This window comes from Engystomops pustulosus, chromosome 3, assembly GCF_040894005.1.
Source record: "Engystomops pustulosus chromosome 3, aEngPut4.maternal, whole genome shotgun sequence".
Classification (NCBI taxonomy): domain Eukaryota; kingdom Metazoa; phylum Chordata; class Amphibia; order Anura; family Leptodactylidae; genus Engystomops; species Engystomops pustulosus.
Window position 1 is genome coordinate 189858888 of NC_092413.1, and position 20658 is coordinate 189879545.

The following is a 20658-nucleotide window of genomic DNA, read 5'->3' on the forward strand; positions in this document are numbered from 1 at the left end:
TTTTTATTTGCTAGTGTCATAGCATACTGTACTGGATTTTTTTGCTTAGAGGATGACGCACATTCACCAGTTTTATTTCCAAATGTTTTACACAATCGGTATAAAAAGTATAATACTTCACACTGCGTGTATGAGTACATAAAAACCACGTCTGTATCACCTGATTTTCTGCTTTGCCGCCTTGGATATGATCCAGTTCTGTTATCTTTTATCTGTCATTCTGTGTGTGTGTTTTTTTTTTGCACTCCGTCAGTGTAGGGCTGGTTGACAAGAAGCCCCTAACCAATTGGGTTTGCAAGTCTTGTTAAAGGGGTTATCCGGGTTTAAAAAATTTCTTATGGCCGGGCTGGGGAGGGCTATTTAAACACAATAAACATGTACTTACCTCCTCCGGTGCTGCCGATGTCCCGCGCCGCGGCCGGTCTTCTCTGTGCGCCGGTTTCATTTACAAGTGCGCACAGGACGGCCGGAAGCTCCCATGCGCGCCATCTCCCAGCGCTTATAACGCTGAGAGATAGGGACGGATGGGAGGAGCCGTCCACAACGCGGACCGGAAGCTCCCTGTGCGCGGCTTCCGTGCCCCTGTAAACAAACAGGGGCACGGATCGAAGGGACCGCTGCGCGGGACATCAGCGGCGCCGGAGGAGGTAAGTCCATGTTTATTATGTTTAACTAGCCCTCCCCAGCCCGGCCATAAGAAATTTTTTAAACCCGGATAACCCCTTTAAGTAGGGGACAGGGGTTGTGGGTGAGTCTAGGGCCGGGACATCCTTCTCTACCTTGACATGAGAGCTTGAGGGTTGGACTCGTAAATGGTTGCTGACTTCTACCGGGTATCCAAAACACGGCACATACAAACATATTTGATGCTAATTTTTTTCTAAACACAAATCTCAGGGAAACTGTCTGTAAGTTGTAGTTGCAATGTGTCTGTGACTTACAACTTCCCTGTAATAGTAAGCTGTTATTTTAGGAGAGACATGATGGAGGAGGTGAGTAACACACAAAGGCACCTGGAGCAGAACAGGGGCACGGAAGGGGATACATTGACTATTTATACTTAAGTACAGTAAAGTTTTGTTAGTATCCTGGGTGGAGAGTCTCTTTAGGCAGTAGAGCAAAAAAGTTTTCAGTTTTATCACGGAAGCCCATAGCAATACTTGGCAGTCTTCCCTGGCAGCTATCCCATAGTCTTCTAGGTAGTATATCAAGGTTTTCAGACTACACACTGTTTTTTCTCTTTCTACTTCTGACTAGTTGGCTTGAAGTTTATGACATTTCTAAGGTCAGTAGAACAATCCTGCCCACAAAGGTCTTCAGGCATTTGCTTTAAAACAGAACAATTACCAGTGTAGATCTGAGAAGAGGGAGACGTTATGTTTTCAGCTCCAGTTCTTGTGTGTATTATCAGTCTACTATGTAAGGCAGTACAGGGGAGGAAATAAGGTGTTTTGTCAAAGGGCATGTGAGCACACCCAAACTCACGTTCAAGTAGGGATTGTGTTGACAGTGCGTCATGTAGATCTCGTATCTGTGAGGTTTTATGCACATTGCAGTTTAAAGTTCATGCAGTCAGTAACACAGCAAACAGCAAGAACAAGGCACATACAGAGTATCACATTGGCTGAAATGCATCATGGCACCGCACCACCGACTCAATCACTGGCAAAGGATATTGTTGGCGATTCTCTGCTTTCCTCTACTTCCGTTCTACTTGTGTGTGTACTGCCTGTGTAAGTACTACTCCTTTACATGTTTAATACTGTCTTGTATCTGTGTATTACTGTACATAGTCTCAGGGAGATTTGATTGGACATTAAGGACAACCCTGGCATGGCAATTTAAAAAAAAAAAATCCTCCCTACTTGTCCGAAAGTAATTGATAGGATTGTATGGACATCTTACCTAGAGCATGGTAGATGTGTGTCTTTCTCTGTATTCCATTGTATGATCAATTTTAATCTCATGTAATAATGGCAAATATAACAGATTTGCTATTGAACAAGATCGAAATGAACTTATTTGATATGCTAGCGAGTAATATAACTGCAAAATCTCTATCCGATGAGATCCATCATTCTGGTTAGGGAGACACTCCTACAGAAGGGATAAGAACTGATCCTAATATCAGAGAGGATTTCTTTGTACTGCATTTTTTGGAATATAAGGCGCACCAGATTATAAGGCGCACCTGATTATAAGGATGAATGACCAGCAGGTGGCAGACCTGTGCACAGTTCAAGGCAGCTGTTGTCTGTAAGTACAGTTCACATATAAAGTGCACTGGACTATAAGGCACACCTTTGATTTCGGAGAAAATCAAAAGATTTTTGGTGCGCCTTTGTGCGTCCGAAAAATATGGTACATGTGTATAGCTTTCACGGCATTGGAGGCAGTGTCCAAAATGTTCTTGTGGTGGTCTCAAGAATGTTCTGGCCCCTTCAGTGATAAGAAATAAATGTACAACTAAAAGATCACATAATTAATTGATGAACAGATAAGGAAGTGACCTGAACAACTTTAGATTGTCTTAAGAAGGTGAAGGATCTCTTGGGTCTGCCTGGTCATTGACCCTTGTGTATTAGATTGGAGTAGGACATACTCTACTTTGTGAAGTGTGTTACGATGAGAGCCATGCCAATGATTTATAACTCTGCAGTAAAAGGTGCATAGATATAAATAACTCCGAAGGTATTTAAAGCAATGATCAAAGCTCACTTTTGTCAGGGTTGAGGCGGTTTTTCTAACACCTTCACCTAGATGCCAGTGTCAATAACGTTTTGTGACTCAAACCAACTAGGGTATGTATGCAGGGGGTATATCTATGTAGCATTATTCTCAGTATTTGACTGTGCCCCGCCCCCCCAGAGAACCAGTAGATCATTGGGTGGGCCCAGGCTCTAACCCAATATTAGACCCCACAGGTCCACCAGAAGACAACCCAACTTGGAGACTACTTGGGTCTATTTCATAAGATTTGATAAAAAAAAGTCTGACACTGAGTATTCCACACAGTATTTTGCAGCAGCATTTGTAAGTCAATTCTAGGTTCAACGATCTAATTGCCTTATAAGCATATTGGGTGTCAAAATAACACCAATAAAAGGTGTGGTGACACTAAAGGCTGCAAAAAGTTGGTGTTGATGGAGGTGGTGTTAGGTCCTCTTGTGGAATAGATAAATACTCTGATAATACGGGTTGACCGCTAATGAAAAACTTTATCATGGTTAGTTTAAGTCTCTAATTGGATAACCCATATCCTACCCTTGTGAAATTTCTCTGTAGTCTGCAGGAGATGTGGGACATGTGACCTACTGGCAGCAGGACTTATAACTACCTGTGATGTCCCGGGCCCTAATGGCTTCTGGTAGATGAAGGGGGCCATGCAGTCATTACTGTATGCCCACCTCCACTGTGATAACCACTCCCATATCAGTGGTTGGAGGGGCATGCACATGTCCTAATGCAGTGGTGGCGAACCTATGGCACGGGCGCCAGAGGTGGCACTTGGAGCCATTTCTGTGGGCACTCAGATCATCACCCCAGGACAGAGTTTACCAAAAAGGACCAAGTCCCAGGCAACTTAAGAGATGCTGCTCTTAGCGCTATTTTAAAGCGACACTTCATTGGCTGTTTTTAACTGCGAGAGAAGGTGTGGATAAAACTGCATTATCTTTGGAGGTCATCCTGCTGCACCAAGCATTCTTCCTATACAGAGAGACCCTGGAGAGAAGCTACAACGAGAGTCTGAATTTGCCATCCTTCTTTCAACTGTATTGTTTGCCTCAGGCGGCAAAGATGTGGCTGAACAGGTAGCAATAAGTTACTGCTTAAAATACCATGTTGGCACTTCACGGTAAATAAGTGGGTTTTGGTTGTAGTTTGCGCACTCTGTCTCCAAAAGATTCGCCATCACTGTCTTAATGCATTGCCCCAAAGCCAGCTGGTTACATGACTTCCACAGACTACAGAGAAAATTTAACAGGGTAAGTATAATATAGGTGACCCTATTATGGTCTTGCACTTACCCTGGTAAAATTTCTTAATAGTGGTTAACACCTTTAAGTCACAGCAGATGGATATGGATAGGAGACTGAATATTATCTCCTTACATACCTAGAGAACATTTCATTTGATCAGGAGATAAGTCTATTCAATGATTGTTAGTGGGGAGTTAAGTCATTAGAAACTTTATCAATTTCTCCTTATCTACTGGCTGTCTATGTGAAGGGAAGGACATGACAGGAAGGAAAGCTGATTAATACACACTGCTAAAAGCTGGAATATTCGTTTGTATGTAATTTTTGTTAAAAGTTTATTTGCACTTATATTGTTGCCAAATGCAACTATAATGGATGCATCTGTCTTCATGCACCCTATTAATATTTGTTTATAATTGAAATCTAGGTCTAAAAAAACATGAATCAGAGGGAAGAGATTTTGGTAAGTAATATAATTATATGATATGATAAAAATGTCCCAATCAGTTACATATAATAGAGCTAAACATCTTGTAGAATTATAATATGAGTGAAGAAGAGGAGGTAGACATTGGGGGTCATTTACTAAGGGCCCGAATCACGTTTTTCCGACGGGTTATCCGAATATTTCCGTTTTGCGCAGATTTTCCCTGAATTGCACACGATCGGATTGTGGCGCACCGGCGCCGGCATGCACGCAATGGAAATCGGGGGGCATGGCCGTAAAAAACCTGATGGATTCAGAAAAACCGCAGGATTTTTTTAAAAAAAAAGGGTCGCTTGACACGCGTTTACCTGCACCCAGGGTAGGACGGTGAAGTTCAGTGCATTCCGATGGACTTCAGCGCAGCAGAGACACCTAGTGGACATCGGGGGAACTACCTTAGTGAATGTCGGGCGGACCCGAATGCTACGCAGAGAACGCTCCGCTGGATCGCGAATGGACCCGGTAAGTAAATCTGCCTCAATGTTGTGCCTGAACTATAAACTTTTCTTCTTCTTTGATGACTATGTTACTCTATCTACTAACCTATCTCATATCCATCTACATACATATTGGGGCATATTTACTTACCAGGTCACCAGAGTTCACAGAATGGGGCAAATCTACTTACTCGGTCCTGTCGCGATCCCTGATCTGGACGATCCGACGAAGATGAAGTCCGGCATGATTCACGTAGCTCGTCCGCCTGATTTCCTGCATCCGTCGCTTCCATTGGATCGTCCGACGGCCATGCCCCCAATTTGTGTCGCGTGAAAGACGGCGCCGATATGCCAAAATCCGATCGCGTGCGACAAAAACCCCTGTTAAATGCGGTGCAACTCGGAAATCATTGGGAAACCCGTCGAAAATGCGCTCCGCGGACCCTTAGTAAATGAGCCCCAATGTGTATAATGCTGTGTGCGGCGATTCACTAATATTGTGCGCCAGAAGTCATGAATCTATCGCTTCTCCGCACTGGTCCAACAGAGTTCACCAACTTTTTTGGGGTGCACTTGGTCCAAATCAGTCGGACCATCCTTCAACACGGGCCCTAATTTGTTTTGCATGGAGGACAGAGCATCCCCGCCACAAAAGGGTAGTGTGCAACCCACAATCACAGCACATACACTTCTTAGATATCTGTCCAAGCCGTTTTAGTCATGAAGAACATGAACAGTCCGACTAAATGTGCCCCGCTGTATTGTAGCTACATACCTATTAAATTGTAGAACACCAACACTTTGCAAAACTCACTGAATTGTCATAAATTTTTTGGTCAAGCTTTAGATTCATGTTCTGCACTCTAGATGGCAGTAAATATTAATACCATAACTGTCCGTTCTATTCATATTCCATATCTCTCTTATACAGAAGAAACAAATGTTACCACCGCGGATGTAAGAACAAGCATGTCTCCCCATAACAATGGTATGAAAGAAACTATGTTTTGTTATATACTTACATCTATAAATGGCTATAAAACATTTATATACATATTGATATATTTAAGAGAAATGTATGAATATGATAAAATCTTGTAACAACAAATGTGAGAGAAGGTATAATCAGATCCAAGTTATAGTAAATCTATTGGGTGTAAGCGGTCCTTCCCGAGACCACCTCAACTCCAATTTGGCTCTGCCCACTTCTTTAAAAAAAAAAAGTGGCCCATCATTTAGCCTTCAATAAAGGAATTTGAAAAAAAAGTGGCTAAAGGGTGCAAAGAAGCAATGGGAATTTTTTTTTACCTTTTGATATTTTTTTTTAATTACTTATATGGAAATTAAAGTTTAAATAATACAACTGTCAATATTTTTATTTTTAAACCATTTTTAAACATTAAAAAAAAGCCCACAAAAGAGATTGTCTCCAGATGAGATAGTAGCAGCAGAAGCATGTAGGTGTGTGAGACCCACATTATGCTACATCCTAACATAACACTAAGCATTATATACAGTATTTGCATAGAACCAGAGTAACCAAGAATCTCCCGGTTTACTGTATAGGGAAACTGAAGTTGTGTTACATGAACAAAAATTCCCACTAAACAGTAAACTAAAAATAAAAAGTAACCTTTTTTATAGCTACATAGTGGCATAGTTAGTATGATTAAAAAAAACACACATGTCCAATTTCAAACAAGGAAGCCCAACACGTTTTTTTAAAACTAGCAACATGATTTTTGCGACATTTTTTTCAGTAGAAATACAGGAGTCTTTAAAAAAACTGTTATGTTAGTTACGTTTTCTTACATTTTAGCTATTTTTATTTGTTACTGTAATACAGTAAAGCAAACATTACAATAGTGTTTGGTATTTTATGCCACAAAGTTTGATATATAACAAGACTATTTTATTGTAACTGGGCGTCGTTTAGGGTGACGTTCGTTACTAGAGAGGCAAAGACATTTTGGGGGTATTTTTATGGGTTTTTTATTTCTTATTTTTCACTTTATTTTTACTTAATGTCCCTCAAAGGCCAGAATAGACCTTTGGGGACTTTCTTTTTTCTATGACACAGCGGTTGGTTGTTGGTCATTAAGCACTTGGGATTTCTCCGCTGTGACCTCCAGCAATTAGCAGTTGCCTCACTATTAACCCCCTTAACTACCAGGCCCTTTTTTAATTTTGTGTTTTCATTTTATACTCACCAGCATTTTTATTTTTCCATGTAAAGAGCTGAATAATAAATTGAACTTCATAGTGACGGTATTTAATTATCCATGCCGGAAGCAGGAAATAATTACCAAATGCAGTGAAATTGGTGAAAAAATGTATTTGCCCCATTTTCTTGTGGGCATGGTTTGACCTGACTTGTCTTCTTTATTCTTCGGGTCGATATGATTAAAGGGATATTAAATTTATATAGGTTTTAATGTGTTTTATAACATTTTAAAAAAATATAAACCTTCTGTGCAAATAAAATCTTCATTTCGCCATCTTCTGGGGCTAATAACTTTTGCTTACTGCGTTGTATGGAGCTGTGTTACACGTCATTTTTGCAAGATGAGCTGACTTTTGCATTGCTATCATGTTGAGGACTGTACAACCTTTTGATCAGTTTTTATAAAATTTTTTATTTGTTGCAAAATGTTGAAAAGAAGCGTTTCAACATTCGGGCGCTATATTTCATTACAGAGTTCAACGCCGGGAATAACTGTTATTATATTTTGATAAATCAGACATTTTGTGGGACGTGACGATACCTAACATGTTTTGATTTGATTATTTCTTTTTTTTCAATTATTTCTTTTTTCACTTTTTCTTCACTATTTTTCAACCCCTCCCCCCCAGGGTAGTTTAGCCCTTGGTTATCTGATTGATCCTACCATAAACTGATATACTACAGTACAGCCACTGGCACATACAATGGCCATAAAACATACAGCCTCAGGTCTTACAAAGACCCAGGGCTGTCATGGAGATGGACCATTGCTCCCAGATGTCGTCACAGGGTGGTTCCTAAGTGCCACTGGTTTTTAACTGTTGCCGCTAAGGGTTAAATAAATGTAAATAATAAATTATTTCTTGATCGCTACAAGTATATTTTATGAAATTTCATCCCATGCATTTAAAGTTGTACCAGTAGATCATTAGTTGTGCCCAGGCTCTAACCCAATAGTAGACCCCAAAGGTCCAAGAGAAGACAACCCAATTTGGAGACTTTGGAGTTTAGAGTTGTCCAATGGGTGGGTGTGCCAGGCCATCAAAGTAGACAGAGCGGAGGTGCCGAGTCCCAGTAAGCAAACAGGGGCACAGCTCAGATGAACCCCAACTTAGGAAAGCTGGAGTGTATAGGAGGTAAGTATAAGGTTATTTTTTAACAGCTCTCCCAGCTCACCCTCAGAGCTTTAATTAAGTCAGACAACCCCTTTAATTCCATTCACAAGTTCCCCATACACTTTACTGGGATTGGTGGAGAAAGCTATCACGAATGTCACATAGAAGTGAATCAGGTTTTGGTTGAGCAACGGCTCCTGGAGGACATGTGGGAACTTGCAGGCCCCTGTTCTAATGAATTGCAGTGAGTCTGATGCCCAGCTATAAGACAATTATCACCTATCCTGTGAATAAGGAATATATAATTATTAGGAAAACCCCCTTAAAAGAACCAAAAGAAAACTTTAACTATGGCATAAAGGTGAAGAATGGGTTAATGATTGCTGTGATGAAATGTGGACTTATCCTTCTTTCATTTACAAAACATTCCGATCATTCCACCCTGAGAGGTTTCAAAGGTGAAGGAGAGGTGGACTGTAAATAGAAGCCATTAAAGGGACGGACCACATTTTAAGTTTAGAACTGGGAAAAATGTCATTAATGATCAGTAGAGAAATTCTAACCTCGAAGCTGAACAGGTTGTTGGTTTTACTCTTGTATGACACCTGCTCTTCTTTTTTGTAGTGATCGTGGAGGATGAAACAGTCTCTTCCAGTGTAGAGAATGGTAAACAAACAGTTAAACCAGGTAAGTATTATGGTAAGGAAGTCATTTAATACACTTGCTATGATAATGTTAATAGGAAAATCACAGGATAAACACATCCAAATAAATTCTCCATCCTCCATTGTGTATAAACACCAAAGAAAATGACTTATTACTTACTGTAAATCAGAAGGAAGATCTTAACCTAGGGCTGGTCATGGGGGCAGGGCTTCCATAAGGAACTTTGGAGCCCCATACAGGCAAATCTTGTGGGCTTCCCCCTACTCCAAGTGCACATATTACAGTTTTACCATAACACATGCTTATCATTGTCCCAAAATGTAGAAGATTATTCAGTGACTACAGTATTGACAGGTAGTAATGGCATGTAGTAACCTACCAGTCAGGAATGGCCCCTTTGGGTATAAAACTTTATGATGGATTCTTCTGTCCAAGAGTTATCACTGCTGAATTTGCCCCCAGATGCCTGTAACTCTGTGCAGCACATGTTCCACACTGCGTTCCACAGTCACTTGCAGTATAGATTCCACTGGATAAAAGCACTGTGCTCCTAAATAATATTTATCCCTTACAACAACACCGTGCCCCTCATATACAACAAATATATTATAAGAAATATGATGTCCCCTATTATATAATGTATATACTGTGGCCATGAAATAAATGAATATATTTACAGTTCCCTTTTAAACATTATAATATATGCAACATACTGACTTTATAAGAACCCCCCCCCCCCCACTGAATTATTCTTAAATATAGAAAAACACAAAATTAAATTAATTGGCAAACATTTATCAAGGCTTGTATACCAGTTTTTTGCAACCCAGCAGGCATTGCGATTATTTTACCCTTTATGCCACTACCACCATGCCAAGTGGAGTGAGTGAAAGAGAGCGTGGTTGACACTACATCCAGCAACCAATTTTAAACATTACCCCCCCCCCCCGTTAATTATATATTATTTCTCAGAAAAAATTGAGCTCTCTAAAATAAATGAAAACTCTATAACCCCATCAAAGATCAATTATTATTATAATATATTATTTGTAAGTAACCATCATTTGATTTTTTTTATTATGTGGTAGGGAGTGTTGTTAACATTTTTCTAATCTACTTCATTAAGGAATTCTGCTTATTATGTAAAGAAACAGACTACAAAGTTCCCCTTAGTTCCAATGTAACTTCTATGTGGCTATGGCAAATCTGTCTACAAGATTAAAGACGGTCTCTCTCACCTCCCCTGTTTGTTACACAGCTTTATGTTATCTCCATGGCTGTAGTATGCTATGAGCAAAGATCAAGATAAAAGTGCAGGGGTAAATCCCTTCCCTTTTAGTTTGATCTTTTAAAACACTGCTCACAGCATACTACAGCCAGGGAGAGAGCAGAAAGGATTAACATTCACAACTGTGTAGGAAAAGAGCAGAAAAAGATCAGTCTTTTCCATAGCAATGTAGAAGTAACATTGTAACTAAGGGGGACTTTGCAGCCTGTTTCTTTACAAACTAAGCAAAATTTCTTAAGGACGTATATTATAAAAATGCTCCCCCACATAATATCAAGATGCATCTGAAATGATGGATATGTTTTAACATTTAAATTAAATAACTAGCCCTATGTGTCCCAAAATAAAAATTGCTCAATTTTGTAAGGTATTACATTAAATATCTGAAGTCATGGCTCTTACATCAATGTGTAGGATTTAAGGTCTAGTCAGTAAGGGGTTAAATACTAAATACTGTTACATTCTACATGTAACATTATTTAGTCATATTTGCTTTAATAATTTATACAGTAAAACCCCCCTCAAAATGTGCGTGATGAGAGGTGGTCTTCTCAGATAAGAGAGCCGGTATGCAAAGTATGTGTTCGAAACCGAAAATCTGTCACCGGAATTTATCAGTGTTTTCCCTCTTTATAAGGAAGCAGAAGCTTTTACAAGGACAAGCAAGAAATCAAGCGAAAGAAAAGTAATCACAGCGCTGGTGAGTAATCAGAAAGCAAACAGCCCGTGGTTATTGTCTGCACACCCACAGAGACTAATAAAAGAGAAAAAAACTGCTCCATTAAAAAAAAATCAAATAACACTTCCTTCTCTTTACTATCTGACTATATCTTATAGACCAGGGTTTCTTAAGGGGGTTCCCTAGTTAAAGATATTGATTACCTATACTTAGGCTAAGTCATCCAAATCAGATTGTTGTGTGGCCAACATCTGGAACTCCAACCGATTAGCGGTGCACAGCAAGCAAAGATACAAAGCACCAGCTAAAAGGGCTGTAACAAAAACATAAAACCAGGAACACAGGCCAGATTACTAGAGCTTAGCCCCGATTGACTGAACCACTAATGGAGGGGGGTTTATTGAAATTTGATTCCCACTCAACTGGTGTAGGGCCCTCTACCACTTCCCTGTTTCTATTATATTACATGTATATCTTCACTAAAGTATTTCACTGATAACAATACCAAATTGTTACAGAGACATAAGGGTGGTATTATATAGGATATAAGAGTAAATAATATATTTACCTGCATCATATTAAGATATGAAGGTTTTAATAAGCTTGCCCACACTCACCGATAATGAGATGGCTCTGCTATACCATTCCAGGCCACACAGCAAAGCCGATAGTTGAAGACAGAAAGCTAAAGCCTGCATAGTATACTGTACTATTCACTGTGGACAGTCACTAAAAGGGATTGTGCAAGCCTAAACACTTATCTATAGGAAGGCAGGGTTCAATAGTAACAGCTATCTGTAAGGCTGGGAGGTTTCAAGAGACTCAGAGCTTCCAGGAACACAGAACTGCAAGTGAAAGTAATCTCTCCAATCTTAGGGGCTAAAGGTCAGAATCACATTTATCTCTGATCACCATCCTTTCTCTGCTATATTCCACATGGTTGGGTGCCGTGTTTAAAGGAAATCTACCATCAAAATCCATCATGATAAACCAGAGACCCCTACTCCAGGCACGGTGACTGTGGCAATCTTCTTATATTTGTTATACATGGCCTCTTTCCTTCTAAAATCAACTTTTAAAATGTTGTTAATGATCCTGAAGGGCTTTGGGGGATGTTACCAGAGCTTCTATGTCCATAACAGCCACCTTGCTAATGACATGCCCAGCACAGCCCCCTCACTAATAAATACAGCAGAAGGGCCCCTCTTCATATTAAGAAAATAAATAAACTCAGTACCAACCTCCGGCACCCTGGTGCCACATGGCTTCCTCTTTTCTCTTCCTGTACAGCAGCGCAAGCAGCGTTACTTCAGTCCGTGTTCTGCCAGTGCACACAGTATAATGCAGCAGTTTCGCTGCCTAATGACATCATATAGGGGCACATTTACTTACCCGTCCAGAGGAATTCCCCGAAAGTGCATTTATTGTCTGACGATAATGTTCTCTGCTGCGATTCACTAAGATTGTGCGGCTGATATTCCGCATGTGTAGCTTCCCCGCTCAAGTCCGACAGAGTTCACCTTCCTCTTCCTGGTGCATGTAAGTGCTTGATCTTGCAACACAATTTGAAAGTTAAATCCCGCACTCAGTCCGAATCATTTGGATTGTCCGATGGCACGCCCCCCCCATTTCTGCCATCCAGACACACTACCAGGAAGTAAAGGTGTCACAGGCCAGCTGCCTGCACCTTGATGCAGTCAGGAGACTAAGTTCCAGAGCAGAGGTCCACCATCTGGACTCGTCTCCATCTTTTACAGCCCAGCTTGAAGCTGTTAACCAGGCTGTGAGCAACCCTTCCTGCGGACCTGAACTCCTTCCAGCTTTCCAGCCTGCTGAACCTGTTGCTGATGTTAGACTGTTGCCTGCTGTTGAAGTTCCAATAAAGATCTATTAGTTGATTTGCGCCACGTGCCACTGTGTGATCCCTGGATCATGGGCTATATACCCCCTATATCCCCCTCAGGGGTTGCCCCGGGGGAGGGGGGGGGGGACACACCTATTCCATCAACCTCTCCCTCCACTTTTCTTGCACGCACCACTTGCTGGAGATCTGCCAAGCTGTAATTCAGTCCTCCGGTCTCAATACCAAGCATCGTGACCATAGCATGTTCAAGGCAGCATAAGCAGGCTACTCCGGTATTCTGTCTATAGCCAATGAAGAAATGCCACGGTGGGGGATGTTGAACATGTCTTGGACACATACAATTGATTCTCTGCCCCTCCATCCCTAGGCCCCTGGTAACACGCCCCTGAATGCCACTAGATTATTACACAGGAGCCATATTTCTTTCAGGAAGTGTGCTCAGTACTTTATAAACGTTTAAAAACGCATTGGAATAGCTGAAGAGTGATTTGCCTACTTAAACAGCTGTTAACACTTGCGTTTCCAAAACGCAAATGTTAATGCTTGCGTTAATGCATGTGTTAACAATGCGTTAACTGTTGCGTTTTGTAAACACAGGTGTTAACAGCTGTTTAATTAGGCAAATCACTCTTCAGCTATTGCAATGCGTTTTTTATACGCATGTGGTAAACGCGACGTGTGACCGCACCCTCACACATAACATAATTTATGGACATGTAGGGTTTGATTTCTTTGCCAGTATGGATTGGATCGGTTGCATCTGGTCAATAGGATTATATTTACTTGGTGACACATTCAATATTTATACAAGAATTTCTGACATGATTGTGTCTGTGTCTTTTTTGTACAGATCCCATTCAGAACAATGCGGACATCCCAACATCAACCTACAGTAAGACAATCATTATTTAACATATATGAATGAATGTGATTGTTGATTCCTAAGACCCACATATTACCCAGGAATCACTTTGTGTTCTTAAAATCTGTGATGGATTTTCTGTGGTGTATATATTTTGATTCATTATCCAAACATTTAGTAAATATTTAGTTTTTATAAATTATTATCTACACACATGCCCATAAAATGTGTTCCGATCTGCACTATTATCATGCAAGTGCATTTGCTAATATTGGAGTTTGTTAACCATTTGCTGTCCTTGCCTTACACAGCCTATCCTTGGGATAAATCAAACTTAAAATCCCTAGAGGTCGACTTAAGTGAATTTGAGAAATTGGATCTTCATGCCACCAAGGTATAAACAATGACCTTGTTTTATCAGAAGCTATATAAGTAATTTGTAATTGTGTGAATTGTAAATAATAATGTCAGATGTAATAATTTATACTATGTAGGTACAAAGCCATCATAGTGTTCTATGTAGCATCACTATAACATCCAGCTGTCAGGGTACTATGCGTAATGTAAATTTTGTTATGCAAGTTACATTATCTCCGTCATCATCCCTATAGGTGACTGGAGTGACCTTGGAACAAGTAGTAAAGGAACTTACATGTGACGCCAACACTGACTTGAAGAAGACAAGAGTTATCTGGACATGGATATGTCATCATATAGGTATGTGCCTATCCCAAATATAAGAACATGGCCGCTTGTATTTTGCAATAACATCAGTTTCTAAATGTTTGCCAAATTTGTGACTTTTTGCTAACCCACTCCAAATTTTGCTTGCATCCCTTCCTCCAGACTTACTCTGTGAATCCATATGTGATAGATGGATTAATTAAATATGAAAAAGTACAAATTTAGGGACAAATCCACACTGGTCCCACAGTGGGGCAGGAAACACTGATTGCAACTTTTTTTTTTTTAACTTTTATGTCAAAAAGTATTTGCACTCTAGGGATTAACACCTCTTTTGCCAAAAGAGTCTCTAGAAAGAGTCTGTATAAGAAATCTGATATCCACAATACACCTAAGACATACTTGTAATCTAAGATACCTACACAATGATTAATCTAATTTCAGGGGATTCCGTGGAACTTTTATTTCTAGCCCCAACGGTTGCTAAGATATCAGTCCCACTATCTGACTATTGAAATCCTCTCCACTGCCAGAGAGGAGACGCTGGAGCAGAGGAGGAGGGTGTCAGAGTAGGAAGTCAGGAGGAGGGTCTCAGTTTCAGAGAAGATTCACATAACACGCACCCCCTCCTCTTTTGCTCCGGCACCTCCTTTCTAACAGTAGAGAAGATTACGATGGTCAGATTCAAGGACTGATATCTCAGCAACCGTGGGGGCTAGAAAGGAAATGTAAAGTGCAGCAATTGTTGCCTCCCACTGGATCAACATAATGTAGGATTTATAGGTTGAACATGATGGATGAATTTATTTTTTCAACCTTACAAAGAAAATGAAAGGGTAAGGCTCCACTCCCATGTCCGTAGATGGTAGCTGTGAGCTAGCCGCAAAAATGGCAGCTAGTTCACGGCCGCTATAGAAGTGCAATATGCATGGGCACAGTGCTGTTAACAAATTGTATCTCACATCATCATGTCCGAGCAGTGTGGCCTGCTGCAAAAAACTGGGTAGGTCCTATTACTGTTTGGATTTGTGGAACAACCTCATATCTGCCTATGGAGAAGGAAAGGGTGAGCAGAGATCACCTCCTCCTTCTGAATCCAGCTTGCGGCTCACGGCGCACATCTGCTCACATGAAGGTCTGCTCCTTCAGTTTTTGACTATAAAATACAAAACAAGAGGATGTTCTTTCATTTCATCAATTCATTTCTTTTTTTCTTTCTTTCTGGTTTGTCTTAGAGTATGACACAGCAGGATTAAAGAATAAGGACCTGGTACCCTCTGACCCAGAAGATGTGTTTAGAAACAAGAAAGGTGTTTGTGCAGGATACGCCTCGCTCTTCGAGCACATGTGCAGGTGATGTTTATAGTGAGGATATTCATCATGTGGAGGCATCAATTGACTCATTGCCAATGCAGACTCTGGAAGAAAGTGCAGCAGCCAACCCATAAAGCCCAATGGCTGAATTATCTTACCTGAAAAATTGTGCGGCCGTAAGGCACTATGAGTGGGAGGAGCTACAGATGCATATAGCCATAGCCTTAAAGGGGTTGTGTCATTAATTAGATTAATTTCCTATCTACAGGGGTTCCCCTGTCAATAGTTCTTATCAGGACTTCCAGGATTGGTACATCCTGGTAACCGTCTGGAAGTACCAAAAAAGTTAATGGAGCACAGGACTTACAACATAACCAAAACACAGAAGTTCCTGTTCTATGGAGCGGATAAGGGGCACTTGCAATTCCCTGTTCTGCTGATTGTTGAGAGTCCAACAGCAGAGTCCCTCCGAGATCATATATACATTCCCTGTCCTGTAGATAGGGGATAAATATCATGAATGACACAACCCCTGCTCAGGGTATATGTAATGATCCTATATGTAAAAATTTCATTTTTTTAAAAGAAAAAATAAATCCTCTGTACTATTCTCCATATATATCTCTTCTGCATATACATAGTAAATTTCTACATGGTAACAGACTACAAACAGTGCCTATGTAGTTGGAGTCTCATACTTCCAGGCTTGGACTGGCCCATAGGTGAACAGGTGGATCCACCATTGGGCCCCTGAGTTAGGTGGGCCCCCAGGCTCTGCATAAGTAGTGCTGGACAAGATACCCTCTCTGTAATGTATACATATATTTATCATAGAGCATCTCAACTATCCTATGTATTTATATGATTATATGAATAGATTATTTAAATAGCTCTGGTGGGCCCCAAGATCAGATGTTACTGGTGGGCCCAAGGTTTCCCAGTCCGACACTGGATACTTCCTATTATAGTATGTATGTAGCATCGCAATACACAGGCTGAGTTTTTATTCATATACCTATAATTACACACATGTAGGTATATGTGGCACATAGGTTATTCTCGCTTTTGCAAATTTTGATGATTTGCATTACATTTGACGAAATATTTTCTATATTCAAATGTGTACATAAACTTTAATCATTCTCTTACCAAACAGCACATACACATGTACATGTGTGTTGTGTCTTTAACTAGTAATACAAAGGTACAGCATTGAAGACTTAACTGTATAATCATATGAATTAAACTAATATATTTACTAGCAAGCATATCTAACTATAAGATTTTACTCCTATGCTGACACTCAGAACACATTTTTATAAAATAATGTTTCTCCAATAGACTTGTTGGTGTTCAATGCCAATCTGTTAGCGGCTTCTGCAAGGGATCATCATCTAAGCCTGGACAGACAACATCAGTGGACTCGCACCACACCTGGAATATGGTATATTTGGAAGGACGATGGCACATGGTGGACACCGCATGGGGGGCTGGTCATGTTGATGAGAACATAAGCAAATTCATTTTCAAGTAAGTAGGATGTTTATTTTTTTTTTTGATCCAAAAATTAGGTTTTATGAGATGAGACATAAGAAGAGACAATAGCATGTGTTCCTTGGATAATTTCCATTAGTACAGTAGGTCTCCGTCAAGGTCTAAATGTGCAGTATTATGACTTGGCACAACTGTATGGAGCAGTAAGAAACTCATGTGCAGGAGCCCATTCTGGTAATGAACGAGGATAATGAGTAAATGGGTAAAAGGCCCCTTTGCTAATTGGGTTGAACTGAATTGTTCCACTTCTCATTCTTGGGCAGAGTCTCCAAAACACCAACGTATTTTGGTCAAACTCTACACTAACGGTGCATTTTCTTTCTCCTTCAAGGTACAATGAGTTCTACTTCCTAACACATCCTGCCCTCTTTATTGGCGATCACTACCCCAAGAAAACAAATCTACAATTACTGGAGCCAGAAGTGTCCCAGAAGCAGTTTGAGCAAAGTGTTCACCACAGAAGCCACTTCTACAGCTTAGGGCTGATTTCTTCTCATCCAGAAACTGCTGTTATAGAAACAGGTAAACATTCTCCATAGATAGTGATGGTATAGAGATTGTTTCCACATGGAAGCTTTTCACTCAGCAGGACAATGCTTAAAAAAACTTTCAATTGCAGGCAAAAGTCTATTTGCTTCTATTTTTTAGCTCCTCAAACTGAGGTGGAAAATTATTGTATTTTGTATATACACGTGTGCTCCAGGAAAGTAGCCAACATCACGTATATTTGTCAAAACATTTCCGGATTCTCCAGATAACCCTTGGTTATGATTTTTAGGCATGTCTATGTTATTTCAGTAACTGTGTGTATGTTTTTTCCAGACAAAGGGAAAGCATCAATCACTATGGAGAGCACGGGTAACCTGTTATTCCTCTTTAGTCTACAAGAAACAGAAGATCCCGGCCTGTTTAGAGTCATAAATCATGAAGCCAAGTTTGATATTTACCCTCAAAAAACTGGACAACAGATTTTACAAATTTTTGCAAAGACAAAAGATACAAAGGAGGCCTACCAGATGGTGGTGGATTATAGGATAGACTGCAAAACTGTTGACAACAAGATGAAAATTCCTAAATGTCTCAGTAACCCAGTTGGACCAAGTTGGTTGTCAGAGCAATCCGGGCTTCATTCTCCTTCCCATGATAAAGCGGTCATTTATACACAGGATGGGTGCTGTACCATAAGCTTTACTATGGAGAAGGAGTTAAAACTTACAGCCAGTCTCAAATCTGATGAAGGAAAAAACATTTTTTATCACGTCATACAAGCAGTACAAGATCATAAAGTGGACTTTAGTGTTCATCTCCCGCAAGCTGGTCATTATGTTCTCCAAATATTTGATAGCGTTGTGGGGTATCTCTGCAACTATCTCATAATATGTTCCAACCCTAAGGTCAAATGTCCACCGTTTCCTGCTTTATTACGTAACCCTGTTGGCCCGAACCATGACACAGTAAAGGCTGGCCTGTCTCAACCTTCTCACCTGGATCCCATTATCCATACAGAAGATGGATGTTATACCATAAGCTTCAAACTCAATGACTTTGTAAAACTTAGCAGCAGCCTGAAGTCTGACAAAATGCAGATCATCCTCTACCATGTTATACAGAGGACAGAAAAGCATAAAGTTGAATTCCTTATCCGTCTTCCACACTCTGGTTCTTATGTATTCCAGATATTTGATAGTAATAATAGATATATTTGCAATTACCTATTGCATTGCTCAAACCTTCAAGTCAAATGGCCACCCTATCCAAGTATACTCCATAACCCAGTTGGTCCCAGTCAAGACACAGAAATGGCTGGACTGCTTGAGCCTTCACATACAGATCCTATTGTTCATACAGAAGATGGAAGCTTTACTCTTAGTTTTTCAACTGATCGGATATTGAACACCACAGTAAGTCTAAAGTCTGAAGACATGGAGATTGAACCCAATGCTATGTATGTTATCCAAAACCTAAAGAATTATAAACTAGAGCTTAATGTTCGACTCCCAGGCTCAGGATCTTTCGTTCTACAGATATTTGATGGCTCTGTAGGCTACATCTGCAACTATCTAGTTACCTGCTCAAATCCAAAGGTAAAATGGCCGCCTTACCCTTCAAATCTTCATAATCCTGTAGGACCAAATCCAGATACTGGGAAGGCTGGTCTCATGGAGCCTTCACACCCTGACCCTGTCATTCATTCAGAGGATGGTTGTTTCACTATCAGTTTCTTACTCATGCGGGAACTTAGTATTTTTCCTACTCTACACTCAGATGAAGTACAGATGACTCCAGAGATGACCCAAAGACATGTCTTCCACATGGTAACAGATGGAAAAGTGCAGATAAAGGTCCATCTTCCACGGTCAGGAACCTATGTGCTGCATGTAAATGTCAAACATGAAAACAGTAATGTATACAAACACCAGTGTAACTACCTCATTATATGCAACAACCCAACAGTAAAATGGCCGCCATTCCCATTAGCTTATGAGGACTGGGATGTGCAATGGGAACTTTTCGAGCCACTAGAAGGTCTTCTACCTGAGAACAAGACTGTCTCCTTCAAGCTTCGGATTCCTGATGTTGATGAAGTGAGTGTGAAGGGAAAGGAATTTTTCCCTTTGGTCCTCAGTAAGGATGGTTACTGGGAAGGTTCTTGTAGTACGGTGGACAGTAAGTACATATATGTCACTATTAGGTCTAATAATGACCCAAAAACTAGCAAGTTTGTTCTAGAATATCATGTGGGAGAAAGGAAGTTACGAAGGGGATCATACAAAACTGCTTCACTGAAATAAATCTTTTGGTGCTATTTATTATTATTATTTTTTTATCATTTTGTCGATCGTATTATATTATTTTTTTGTATAAAAATCTTTATTAAAAATATTTAATTAGAGTGATTTATTAATTATTTGTATCATCAGGTAAGAATTACATCAGTAACATGCACATTGGATTAGTAGTTCAGTTAAGTAGTAGTAGTTCAGTAGGTCAAGTTTTAAGGGAACATGTCATCAGGAAGATCATTTTGCTTCTGGTAGGGACTCAGGTGATGTTAAAGAAACAGTTAATAGTAGTAGAATTCTTCAGATGCACAACAAAGGCATTTTTTTAATCAATACGTTAGAGGATACTGGAGCCTTTTATCATCTAAAAATGCGCAAACAAAAAAGGGCCAGATGTAAAGGCCTGAAACGTGTAGGTTTGCCTATATTTTACGCTGTTATTGGATTGTATCTTTGTACCAGCATGAATTTAATAATGGAGCTAAGAATTTTTTACCACATTTTTTGTTTGCTGCAGAAGTAAATATCTTCCCTTGGATCATAAAAAAACTTTCATAAAAAAGACTTCACTTTAACAGGGAAGATTCCTTCTGGAGGCCATCTTTTCTTCTTCTAGATTTACCTTTATACCTGGCTTGTTGACTATAAGAATTTATTCACGTATTCACACATATTCCACATCCAGTACATTTCTGTGTCTGTCCATTGTATTTTTTTAATT

General features: G+C 40.0%; 1 protein-coding gene across 1 annotated transcript; it reads left to right on the top strand.

Annotated features, from left to right (window-relative positions):
• Window positions 1-1505: 1505 nt before the first annotated feature.
• On the top strand, window positions 1506-19990 carry LOC140122501 (uncharacterized). The gene is made up of 12 exons (XM_072143435.1): window positions 1506-1733; window positions 4408-4443; window positions 5836-5892; window positions 8868-8930; window positions 10835-10897; window positions 13591-13632; window positions 13914-13996; window positions 14214-14319; window positions 15522-15639; window positions 16942-17130; window positions 17486-17676; window positions 17977-19990. Exons 1-12 carry the CDS (start codon window positions 1637-1639, stop codon window positions 19944-19946), a joined length of 3015 nt encoding a protein of 1004 aa, XP_071999536.1. The 5' UTR covers window positions 1506-1636; the 3' UTR covers window positions 19947-19990.
• Window positions 19991-20658: the final 668 nt, after the last annotated feature.

Bases quoted from the DNA above. Each gene is read 5' to 3' on its own strand.
- LOC140122501 (XM_072143435.1), top strand. From the start codon at position 1,637: ATGGCACCGCACCACCGACTCAATCACTGGCAAAGGATATTGTTGGCG. The intron at 10,898-13,590 runs GTGAGTAATCAG...TTTTTTGTACAG, and splicing joins GAAAAGTAATCACAGCGCTG to ATCCCATTCAGAACAATGCG. The intron at 13,633-13,913 runs GTAAGACAATCA...TGCCTTACACAG, and splicing joins CATCCCAACATCAACCTACA to CCTATCCTTGGGATAAATCA.